General features: G+C 45.3%; 1 protein-coding gene across 5 annotated transcripts in view; it reads left to right on the top strand.

Annotated features, from left to right (window-relative positions):
* LOC105020029 (protein diaphanous homolog 3) overlaps positions 1–12,149 on the top strand; it is a 309,867-nt gene that overhangs the window by 174,513 nt on the left and 123,205 nt on the right. For 3 of the 5 annotated variants that reach the window (XM_029116813.2, XM_029116811.2, XM_029116815.2), the window contains 2 exons: positions 5,745–5,777; positions 8,657–8,752. In XM_029116813.2, the coding sequence (XP_028972646.2) occupies positions 5,745–5,777; positions 8,657–8,752 (129 nt within the window). The remainder of the gene's footprint in view (positions 1–5,744; positions 5,778–8,656; positions 8,753–12,149) is intronic. The other 2 variants (XM_029116812.2, XM_029116814.2) reach the window with 1 other exon arrangement.

The following is a 12,149-nucleotide window of genomic DNA, read 5'->3' as shown; positions in this document are numbered from 1 at the left end:
ATATTGCACTTTGCCCTATTTTTCTCAACCTTTTTTTTTTATTTTTTATTCTACTCTAACTTATTGTGTTTTGCTCTGCCCTATTCTATTTAACTGTGTGTATTATTTCTGGGAGTGTGTGGGTGCATGACAGTGGATAGGGACTGTTTAAATTGGACTGTGTGTGTGTGTGTGTGTGTGTGTGTGTGTGTGTGCGCGCATGTGTGTGTGCGCGCTGACAGTTGATGTTATCTGAATAACAGTCCATGAATAATAGGACCTCATAACTAGAAATGTCCATTTGAGAATGAGAGGTTTGTGAGCCGCTGTCATGAGAAAAGGGCAACCAGTGGAGCAGAAACATGTCAAACAACCAATATTTATCTATTTATTTTCCTTTTTTATCTATTTATCTGCATGTATATGTGTTGTCATTAAAACCTACATACAGCACTGTGCATAGTTAACATTATATTATCAAGTATGTTAATGTTTGTGTTTACTTAGGATTTCTGGTTGTTTATTTCACTGCTTTGGTGATGTAAACAAATGTTTCCTGTGTCAATAGGAGCGTTGTAGGGAGAGACAAAGACAATGTTGAGATAAATGGAGGGGGAGAGAGAGCATGTTATTTTCCTGAGATCAGTGAGGTAGTGAAGGAGAGAGAGCGTTATTTCCCTGAGATCAGTGAGGTAGTGAAAGAGAGAGGGCGTTATTTCCCTGAGATCAGTGAGGTAGTGAAAGAGAGAGGGCGTTATTTCCCTGAGATCAGTGAGGTAGTGAAAGAGAGAGGGCGTTATTTCCCTGAGATCTGTGAGGTAGTGAAGGAGAGAGCAAGCTTTAATTCCCTGAGATCAGTGAGGTAGTGAAAGAGAGAGGGCTTTATTTCCCTGAGATCTGTGAGGTAGTGAAAGAGAGAGGGCGTTATTTCCCTGAGATCAGTGAGGTAGTGAAAGAGAGAGGGCTTTATTTCCCTGAGATCAGTGAGGTAGTGAAAGAGAGAGGGCTTTATTTCCCTGAGATCTGTGAGGTAGTGAAAGAGAGAGGGCTTTAATTCCCTGAGATCAGTGAGGTAGTGAAAGAGAGAGGGCGTTATTTCCTTGATCAGTGAGGTAGTGAAAGAGAGAGATGGCTTTAATTCCCTGAGATCAGTAAGGTAGTGAAAGAGAGAGGGCTTTAATTCCCTGAGATCAGTGAGGTAGTGAAAGAGAGAGGGCGTTATTTCCTTGAGATCAGTGAGGTAGTGATAGAGAGAGAGGGCTTTATTTCCCTGAGATCAGTGAGGTAGTGAAAGAGAGAGGGCTTTAATTCCCTGAGATCAGTGAGGTAGTGAAGGAGAGAGCAAGCTTTAATTCCCTGAGATCAGTGAGGTAGTGAAGTAGGCGGCTGGTAAATATTGGAAGGACAGAGTGTGTGGTGCCCCAGTTCACATCTCTAAAAAAACATTTGATCAGTTGAGTGGACATTTGGTTTTCAAACTCTGCTATGTCATTTGTACTTCAGAGACCTGACAGAACCTCTTGTAATAGGTATATGTCATGGAGAAAATGTCAGTGCTTGCTTCAGCTGTCTAAAACGACTTGTATTGTAGTGCGTTAAATATAGATTTCAACAGGTAAAGAAGCTGTAGCCGTTCACTATAGTGCAAATCGCACTAATTGGTAGAGCTTCATTGCCCTGTTATAATCTGTGACATACTCGTCTGTGACATACTCGTCTCTGACATACTCGTCTCTGACATACTCGTCTGTGACATACTCGTCTGTGAATTTTTCTGAATGCTGATGTCCAACTCCAACTGCCATTTTAAATCCATTACACTCACAGTCCTCTCAGTATGGGTCGTGTTAGAATTCCTACCCACCGGGTTAACCATGTCACATTTGTTTGCCTTTCACATCGGCGACCTGGGTTCATTTTCCGTTCCCGCTGTTTGGGGCAGTTGTGTTGTAGGCGGGATGGTGGGTGTGCTACCACCAGAACCAACGGTTTGGACGTAGGTGGCGTAGAGTTGGCAGTGTAGCGATCTTAACTATGGAGGCTATGTTCCATATCCCAATGGGTGGGTTAATTGGCAGTCCTCTACAGTTCTGTTACAACACTAGAATGTCTGAAATATCTTCCAGAAGGTTGCTAGATGTTTGAATTGTTTGCGTTCCTCAAGTGCTATTATTATCATAATTATATCGCTATGGCCTGTTCAGAGAACCGCCAATCTGACATTAAAAGATATGCTCAGATTGGTCTCAAACTCAGTTAGTGGGGAGGGGGGATTCCAATTTGTTTTCCTGTGTGAACACACACCACATTATGTTGTTCGGGTGGTGTCCCTCTAGAAGGATGTTCAGTTGAGGTGGTTATCTGTTGCCTCCATCATTTCTGCCCCCAAAAACATGTCTCCTCCATTGGCAGTCAGCTGATTATGCCGCAGTCAATTAAACCCCTCCCTGGGAGGTCAGGGGTCGCTGGTAAATCAATCAAAGCCAGCGGCCTGTGGGTGCTATCGGCAACCGCCATCACTACCAAGAAGTGTCGGCAGTAGATAGCAGGAAGTGGTAGTGATAAGAAGAGCTGACGACTGATGGAGACTGACCGAGGCCATGAGTCTGGGCCGAGACAGGAATTCTGGGCTGAGCCCGAGACCGGGAGATGGACTGAGACCGGGAGTTGGGGCAGAGAGACTGAGCCCAAGACCGGCAGATGGACTGAGACCAGGAGACGCTTTTGGGATACATCTATGATCTTTTCTGTTTTGGTTTTATTTGGATTTTGCCCAGGGGCTAGCAATCCACATATGCTTCAAACCGTTATAAAAAAGGAAATGTCTCAACTCAAACCCACACTCCTGCTACATATAACTTTTAGAAATGACTAAATGTTTTACGTTATGTCACATTTATACACTCAGTGCTCCAAGTTGCTCTGAGTAAGTTGCTGTTAATGCCGATGTTTTGTCGGAGTCAGTTGTGAGATCCCATGGTCTTTAGCTGTCTCCTCCATGGATCTCACGCCAGATGTCACCTGGGAGAGCAGGCTAGTCTCTTCCTTTTACTCTACATGTATTACTCAGAGTGCAGATCAAACAACTTGCGTGCGTGCGTGTGTGTGTGTGTGTGTGTGTGTTGTAGGTGGGCTTGCTAATGTGAACGTTGTTCTAGATGAAAGGCATCAGGGTGACATTCTGAGAGCTTCCTGTCATGTCCTTTTTTTCCATGTTGTCCTCTTATAACAGCTGGAAGCTGGTGGCGTATGTCTCCTACTTCACTGCCAGTGTTGTGAAGGAGAGGGGGGCAGGGCGTGGGTGAGGTCACATACATTAAAACCCCCAAAATGACGCGGACGGTGTCAATGACACTGATGAAGAGACTGTGATGAGCTCCTCGGTGTGATGGTCACCTCTCTGACAGAACATTCACCAGAGAACATCGGATGTTTTCTGATCTGTCTCCTAGGCTGTGGTGGTGAGAGGCTGTGGTCTCATGTATGGCCAGGCCGCTGTCTGTGTATGTCTGTTTTTATCTGCCTGTTTCTGTCTGTGTCTGGCCTGGACTTAATAGACAGTGGCTCGAAATTAAAAAAATTAAAAAAAAGATGTGACTTCCAAATTTCATTGTTGCAACATGGAATTAAAATGGATTTAATTAGGAATTTCTGTAATGTCAAAGACCGCAAATTGTTCTAACCTAATTATAAATGTAAAACAGAAAATAATTGATTGCTTAAGTAATCTCCCACTCATTTGTCGATATTTGGTAATGGCACATTTGGCAGCCCTTCCAGCCAGGAGTCTCTTTGAATAAGTCTTGATTCACTTCTCTGCTAAATGTCTCCGTCAAGTTGGATTCACAACTTTGAATGTTTCTTTGTCTTTATTATGTAATTCTTTGTTAGCAGTCATACTAATCAAGTGTGGGTCCTCCTAGAGCAGTCTCCCAGGTTTGGGAAACACAGACAGGTGTATTTAACCTTTCTCATGAACCTCCTTAATTACACACAGTTGGACTAACTACGTGCCTTCTAACGACTATGGTGATTACTTATGCAAATTCTTGTTTTCTGTTTAGTTGAAATTCATTTGGAATAATTATAACATTTTATTTCTCACCTTGACATTATGGCCTTTTTTTAGGTATTGGTCAGAGTGTTTTTGATTTCATGTTGTAACACACTGAAATGTGAAAAGGTCCAGGGGGGATGAGTACTTTTTTGAAGCACTATATTAGGCTGGTAAAAAAAATGTGTACCCTATTTTGCTACCCAGATAGTTCCCTATTCCCTGGCCAGGCTCTGTAGGGTCAGTAGGGTTTAGTGTGGCAGGTAGGTAGCAGCTGGTTTAGTGTGGCAGGTAGGTAGCAGCTGGTTTAGTGTGGCAGGTAGGTAGCAGCTGGTTTAGTGTGGCAGGTAGGTAGCAGCTGGTTTAGTGTGGCTGGTAGGTAGCAGCTGGTTTAGTGTGGCAGGTAGGTAGCAGCTGGTTTAGTGTGGCAGGTAGGTAGCAGCTGGTTTAGTGTGGCAGGTAGGTAGCAGCTGGTTTAGTGTGGCAGGTAGGTAGCAGCTGGTTTAGTGTTGCAGGTAGGTAGCAGCTGGTTTAGTGTGGCAGGTAGGTAGCAGCTGGTTTAGTGTGGCAGGTAGGTAGCAGCTGGTTTAGTGTGGCAGGTAGGTAGCAGCTGGTTTTGTGTGGCAGGTAGGTAGCAGCTGGTTTAGTGTGGCTGGTAGGTAGCAGCTGGTTTAGTGTGGCAGGTAGGTAGCAGCTGGTTTAGTGTGGCAGGTAGGTAGCAGCTGGTTTAGTGTGGCAGGTAGGTAGCAGCTGGTTTTGTGTGGCAGGTAGGTAGCAGCTGGTTTCGTGTGGCAGGTAGGTAGCAGCTGGTTTCGTGTGGCAGGTAGGTAGCAGCTGGTTTCGTGTGGCAGGTAGGTAGCAGCTGGTTTCGTGTGGCAGGTAGGTAGCAGCTGGTTTCGTGTGGGAGGTAGGTAGCAGCTGGTTTCGTGTGGGAGGTAGGTAGCAGCTGGTTTCGTGTGGCAGGTAACACTACTGCATCTTAATGATTTGATGTAATCAACTCACACTCTATCTATAGTCAGTTTTCCACAGTGGAACCCCCCCTTTCTCCCTCTCTCTCTCCCCCCTTTCTCCCTTTCTCTCCCCCTCCCTCTTTCTCCCTCTCTATCTCCCCCCTTTCTCCCTCTCTCTCCCCCTCCCTCTTTCTCCCTCTCTCTCTCCCCCCTTTCTCCCTGTCTCTCCCCCTCCCTCTTTCTCCCTGTCTCTCCCCCTCCCTCTTTCTCCCTGTCTCTCCCCCTCCCTCTTTCTCCCTGTCTCTCCCCCTCCCTCTTTCTCCCTGTCTCTCCCCCTCCCTCTTTCTCCCTGTCTCTCCCCCTCCCTCTTTCTCCCTCTCTCTCTCCCCCCTTTCTCCCTGTCTCTCCCCATCCCCCTTTCTCCCTCTCTGTCTATCTCTTGCTCTGTCTCCAGTTACTCTGAAGGTGTTTATGCGTCCTAAATGGCTCCCTACACACAGAAGGGTTCTGGTCAATAGTAGTGTGTGTGTATTAGGGGTTAGGGTGATATTTGGGCGACCGACAGTTGCGTGCCAGCACACACGCCAATGCTGTGACAGACACCAACCCAAGTCTGTTTTTCTTGGAGCTTCTTCCTCTAAAGCTTTTTCGTGTTCTTTTATTCTGTTTTTTTTCTTCCTCTCTTTTTCACTCAACCCTTTTCCCTTTTCTGTCTTTCTCTGTTTTTCTTTTTCTCCTCTTCTCCCTGCTCACGCCAGACTGTGAGGACAGCGAGCCTCCAGAGGCACCACGTAAGTCCTCATAGGCCCTGTGTTGGACCCATCCCTACATCCCCCTAAGCCTCTGTACCCCTAAACCCCGTTACCCCTAACCCCATGTACCCCTAACCCTATGTACCCCTAACCCTATGTACCCCTAACCCCATGTACCCCTAACCCCATGTACCCCTAACCCCATGTACCCCTAACCCCATGTACCCCTTAAACGTTGGTAATGCTAAACCTATATACCCCTGCATATTTGTACCACAACAATTCTGTACCCCTAAATCTCTGTAACCCTCTGTTCCTGATGTACCTCACTTTCTCTGACCTCTATAACTCTTAGTCATGATTCATTACTTATTTTGTTTTAAGGTCATCAAATGTTTCAATGAAAAAAAATGTCATGAGAAATTGGTGGAGAAAGGCTATGTGCTTATTAGGGATGTAATGCTACTACACAGTTATCAATACCAGAGGAATGGAAATGTATTTATGTCCCCAATGTTTAGTAAGGTCTACTCATAATCTCAGTTTGGGGAAAGAACCTGCTTTTTGGGTATAATATTGGGGTATAATATTGCTCTTTGGATATTTATCGTTTCTGATGTTTCTGTTAAATTGGATTCAGTTGCTTTGAATTCAATTTGACTTCCTTCAGTTCCAATCCATTGTTTTAATTAAATTGAATTATGCTATGACCCCAACCTGCTTCAAAGCATCTCTCCCTAATCCACTTCTTCCTCATTCTCCCACTCATCTTCCTCCCACTCCATGTGCAATTTGACAGACTTTGCAACTAGATCTATTGTAGCTAACAATGAGCTGTTTTCTTCTGTTGTGTCCTGGAAGACAATGGCATTCTCACAGGGCCGCGTGCGTGTGTGCACACTTTTACACACACGTCTTTACATTTTAATTAAGCTCAGTGTCTTTGGGAAGAAAGAAAGCCCAAACAGAGGCTGGGTCTTCTCCACTAGATTAACTTCAGCGCCTTTCCACTTCTAGCACAGACACACACAGACACACAGTTGTGCATTCCTGTCCTTCAAGAAACACAAGAAAACCCATGTTCCTTAACCTCAATTACCTAACCTTTGTTTAAACCTGACCTTGCCCTAATGCCTAGCCTTCAACCTTAACCTTATGCCTTAAAATAACCTAATTTCTAACACTAGCTATGATTGTAAGTTTGACTCTAGATCAAACCCCTAAGCTGGAAATTAACTTTGTCCTTTTCAAGTCCGATAAAGGGCCCTGATGTTTTATTTTTTTTTATTTTTTACTATCCTTCAGAACTAATTTGATCTGATAAATCAAAATGCACTTGCATACGCGTACACCCACGCAGTCTTGCGCACGCACACACCTCCACCCTGCACCACCCAGCCGGCATCTTGTGAAGAACCGTAATTAGAACACAAAGACAATTACCCAGAGTCCTCCAGGGAGGCACATTTCTTAATCTGGTGTTTTAAATAATTAAAGCTGCCATGAAGCCCCATGTTTTGTCTCTTTTGTCTCTGCTGTTCTCTTTCTACTCTCCTCACTCTTCCCTCTTTCTTCCCCATCTTCCCACTAGCTTCTGTCCTCGTTCTTTTTTTAATTTATTTTTTACATTATACAGGGCTCTGTAGAAATAAGTTGGAGCAGTAGGCTATAAGCTAAGCTGTCATATAATGTGGTGGAAAAGTTGGTTCGGGCCGGTGACTGAGAAGATCCACTTGCCAGACACAAGTATTTTCTGTTGTAGTTAAATCCACTGAAGCAATCCACCACACTCTGAGAAGCAGTCGTTGGTGTGTTATAATCTGATCACAGCACAGTCTAAAAGAGCCATCTCGACTGAACAAGCTCAAATTCCACGCAGTCGGACTGACTCTGACTGTATAGGCAAGGGACATCATCTTTTATTTTTGCTATTTCAGTGTTGATGTAACCTTATAGCACGGATATAACCTTAAAACCACTTGAATATTTAGGATAAGTTCAAAAGGTTTATTTAACAAGTTACGGCAATGAAATGCTTGGTTTTCCTACTCCTGACAGTGCAGTTAAAAGTAAAAAAGTAACAATTATAATTTAAAAAAACAAGAGAATACAATCCATCAGCAATAACTATACAAAAACACACATCAATAACGATAACTTTACAAATATACAACCCATAGTACAATGTAAAAGTGACAGATATAAATGATATAAAGTGTACATGGACTATGGATGGAAGGGAATAGGGGTCCCTGAGTTGAGAAGCCTTACAGCCTGTAGAAAGAAGCTGTCCCGTAGCCTGTTAGCTTTGGACTGAATACTCCTGTAGCTTCTGCCTGACGGCAGCTTGGTAAAGCTTGATATTGATTGTATCAGCTTTTCAACCTGTTACCTGTACCTCTGCCCTAATGGAACTTCAAGAACCGCCCATCTGTTGTTCAGCCTGATAGCATTCATCCTGGTTGTCTGTTGTTCAGCCTGATAGCATTCATCCTGGTTGTCTGTTGTTCAGCCTGTTAGCATTCATCCTAGTTGTCTGTAGTTTAGCCTGTTAGCATTCATCCTGGTTGTCTGTAGTTTAGCCTGTTAGCATTCATCCTGGTTGTCTGAAGTTTAGCCTGTTAGCATTCATCCTGGTTGTCACTTCCTGCCTCACTTCATTGCTATTGATTATGAAGACTAATTTGACATTCATTTATGCCAGCATCTGTTACAGGTGTGTGTGTGTTTGTGCGTGTGTGTGTGTATTTAAAAGTTAACATTGTGTTTGTGTGAGTGTGTATTTAAATGTTTACGTGTGTGTGTATTTAAATGTTGACATAGTGTGTGTCTGTGTGTTTGTCTGTATTTAAATGTTGACATAGCATGTGTGTGTGTGTGTGTATTTAAATGTTGACATAGTGTGTGTGTTGTTGCAGCCATGCAGGATGGGCAGGCTCTAGAGGCACAGAGATCCATCAAGAAAAGGATCAAACAGCTGAAGGTGCTGGACCCAAAGATCGCCCAGAACCTGTGTGAGTACTGACAGACACATACACCTGTTCAAAGACCGCCCAGAACCTGTGTGACTACTGACAGACACATACACCTGTTCAAAGACCGCCCAGAACCCGTGTGACTACTGACAGACACATACACCTGTTCAAAGACCGCCCAGAACCCGTGTGACTACTGACAGACACATACACCTGTTCAAAGACCGCCCAGAACCCGTGTGAGTACTGACAGACACAAACACCTGTTCAAAGACCGCCCAGAACCTATGTGACTACTGACAGACACATACACCTGTTCAAAGACCGCCCAGAACCCGTGTGAGTACTGACAGACACAAACACCTGTTCAAAGACCGCCCAGAATCTGTGTGAGTACTGACAGACACAAACACCTGTTCAAAGACCGCCCAGAATCCGTGTGAGTACTGACAGACACATACACCTGTTCAGAGACCGCCCAGAACCTGTGTGAGTACTGACAGACACAAACACCTGTTCAAAGACCGCCCAGAACCCGTGTGAGTACTGACAGACACAAACACCTGTTTAGAGACCGCCCAGAACCCGTGTGAGTACTGACAGACACATACACCTGTTCAAAGACCGCCCAGAACCCGTGTGAGTACTGACAGACACAAACACCTGTTCAAAGACCACCCAGAACCCGTGTGAGTACTGACAGACACAAACACCTGTTCAAAGACCGCCCAGAACCCGTGTGACTACTGACAGACACATACACCTGTTCAAAGCATCTCAGAAGTGTTGCCTTTCAGGCCTCAGGCTTGTTTTAAAATGTGCAGAAGTGTTTACATATGGAGAACAATGGAGGACAAGAGGTTCTTCATGGCAAAGCAGTGTGAGCAGATAATTACACGTGTGTGTGTGTGTGAAGATCTCTGTTTGTGTGTTTAACATTTTCACCACAGAGACACGTGTATTTCATGAAACATTGTTCTGTGTGTATTTGTTTTCTCTAGCACTTCTTTGATCTTTGCTTCTTCATTCGTGTTCCGCCACAGCTGGCTAGGGACGTCGGAACCGGAGAAGCAGAGCTTGTTTGAGTGCCGCTGTCCCAAACGGCACCCTATTCCCTGCGTAGTGCGCTCTGTTTCGTCACGGGTCGGGGCCTGAAGTAGTGCACTGCAGCGGGAGCAGGGCGTGGTTTGGGACGTGGGCCGGCGTTCTGGCTGGTTGTTATCTTGCGTTGATGTGTGGTTGAGTATGTAGAGGCGTAGGTGGTACAGATGGAGAGGGCTCAGTCGTCCGTCAGTCAGTCATTCAAACAGGCAGGACAGGGGTCAGAATGTGCAAACTCATCCCCCCCCGTCGCATTTCATCCGTCTCTTGACCTTCCGTTTTCAACTTCCTCTCGGTTCCCTTCCCTTCTCCTTACTCCAGACGATATCTTTCTCTCGGTTCCCTTCTCCTTACTCCAGACGATGTACTTCTCTCGGTTCCCTTCTCCTTACTCCAGACGATGTACTTCTCTCGGTTCCCTTCTCCTTACTCCAGACAATGTATTTCTCTCAGACAGTTTCTCTCGTCTCATCAGCCAACGGAAGGGTTAATAATGTTCCTCCTTATGTTGCTTACACTCCTTCCGTTCCTCCTTTCCTCAATCCGTTGGAGCTCACAGGTAAAACGTCATGGCAGCTGTCACTTTGTTTTCGCCTCGCGCTCCTCCCCCCTCCTTTACCGTCTCTCCTCCCGTTCTTTTGTCTTGGACCCAGTAACAGCATCTTGTGATTTTGAGCGGGAGGTGGAGCGGCGGTGGAGGTTGAATAGTCCGCTGTGCTTAGAGGGAGTTGAGGAGACTGGAACACCTGGCCTCTCTGGGCTTATCCACACACACACACACACAGAGATGATGAACATGAATTGGATTGTTTTGATCAGGAAAACAGGTGGGAGTTCAAGATGTACCAGATTAGTGGTTTGTATGGGTGGGTGGGCGTATGGGGGGGGGGTGATCCATGTACGTGTGTGTAACTAGGGACTTGAAGTCTCAACACAGGTTGTAAAACTTGAATAATTGATCCCCACAAGGTATTTTGCCAGTTACCCTCTAGGGCAAATGCGGTCTCATAGGGGGGTTGGGTTTGGGTGGGAGGGGGGGGTTCAATAGGGCCTGGTGTTAGAATCTGTGTTACTTTTTGGTTTAGGCATTGCTGGTTGTGGTTAGGGATTTAAATCAGCAATGGCGTTCTTGTCTAGTATATGTCAATCTCTTTACAGCGCCATGACGATCTGTGTATTTAGTTTATACGTCCTCAAACCAGACTTACAGGACCACATGCACATTTCCATAGCAACCCAATTCACACGTCTTTCAACTAAAACCATTGTCTGCCAGGTGGGGCTTGGTGAGGTTGGACCTCTCACTGTTGTCTCTAGCGGCCGGTGTTCACTGCACTCAGCTGGGCATGCAATACAGGCATGCAACCTGCATATCCTTCTAGACATGGTAGTTGGAGGAGCCTGGTTTGATGCTATTTGACCTCCGCGTGGAGCTGCCCTTAAATCCCGGCCCCTATGTAGCACCGGGAACAGACCGGAGGTCGGTGCCGGCTTGTGGTCCTGGTGTCTGGCCATGCTCGCGGGCTGACAGCGTGTGGCCTCCAGGTTGCAGGCCAGTCTAAATCCAAGGCAAAGCAACTAGTGAGATCTCTCTCTGCCTGAGCCGCACTGGGCTGCCCTGTAGTCATGAATGTTTAAGTATCCATTACCTTTAAATAGTTGAAGTCATTCCAGCCCTGTGATTTGTGGATTCAAATGAAGTATTTAGAGTGCGCTTGCATTTTGCACCCCTGTGTTTCTCTCTCTGTAGACACACTGACACACACCTGCATACACACACGCATACACACACACACACACACATGCATGCATGAACACACAATACGCATAGATACATACAATCAAAAACACACGTTCGGACATAAATCAGTTTACTTTGTTTACCAGCATTTGGCATTTTGTATTAAAGTCAGTGCATGCTGGGGTTTTTGGATAGGCGCTGTATATATCTATATCTGTCTCTTTATCTCTGTCTCCACAGATTTGTATTTAGCAGGCATGTGACCTTTGTTTCATGTGTTTGAGCTGGAGAAGTCTAATGATGATGATTAATATATTATGCACAGAGGAAATTATAGCATGAGGGACTATATCCTCAGAGGAACTGACTGAGTGTGTGTCTCTCTCTGTCTCTCTCTGTCTCTCTCTGTGTCTCTCTGTGTCTCTCTGTGTCTCTCTCTCTCTGTGTCTGTGTCTCTCTCTCTCTGTGTCTGTGTCTCTCTCTCTGTCTGTCTCTCTGTCTCTCTCTCTCTATGTCTCTCTCTATGTCTCTCTCTCTCTCTCTCTATGTCTCTCTCTCTCTCTCTGTGTCTCTCTCTCTCTCTCTCTGTGTCTC

Source organism: Esox lucius, chromosome 22 (genome assembly GCF_011004845.1).
Source record: "Esox lucius isolate fEsoLuc1 chromosome 22, fEsoLuc1.pri, whole genome shotgun sequence".
Taxonomy (NCBI): domain Eukaryota; kingdom Metazoa; phylum Chordata; class Actinopteri; order Esociformes; family Esocidae; genus Esox; species Esox lucius.
Note: the sequence above shows the minus strand (reverse complement) of the source record. Positions and strands in the feature narration are given on the sequence as shown.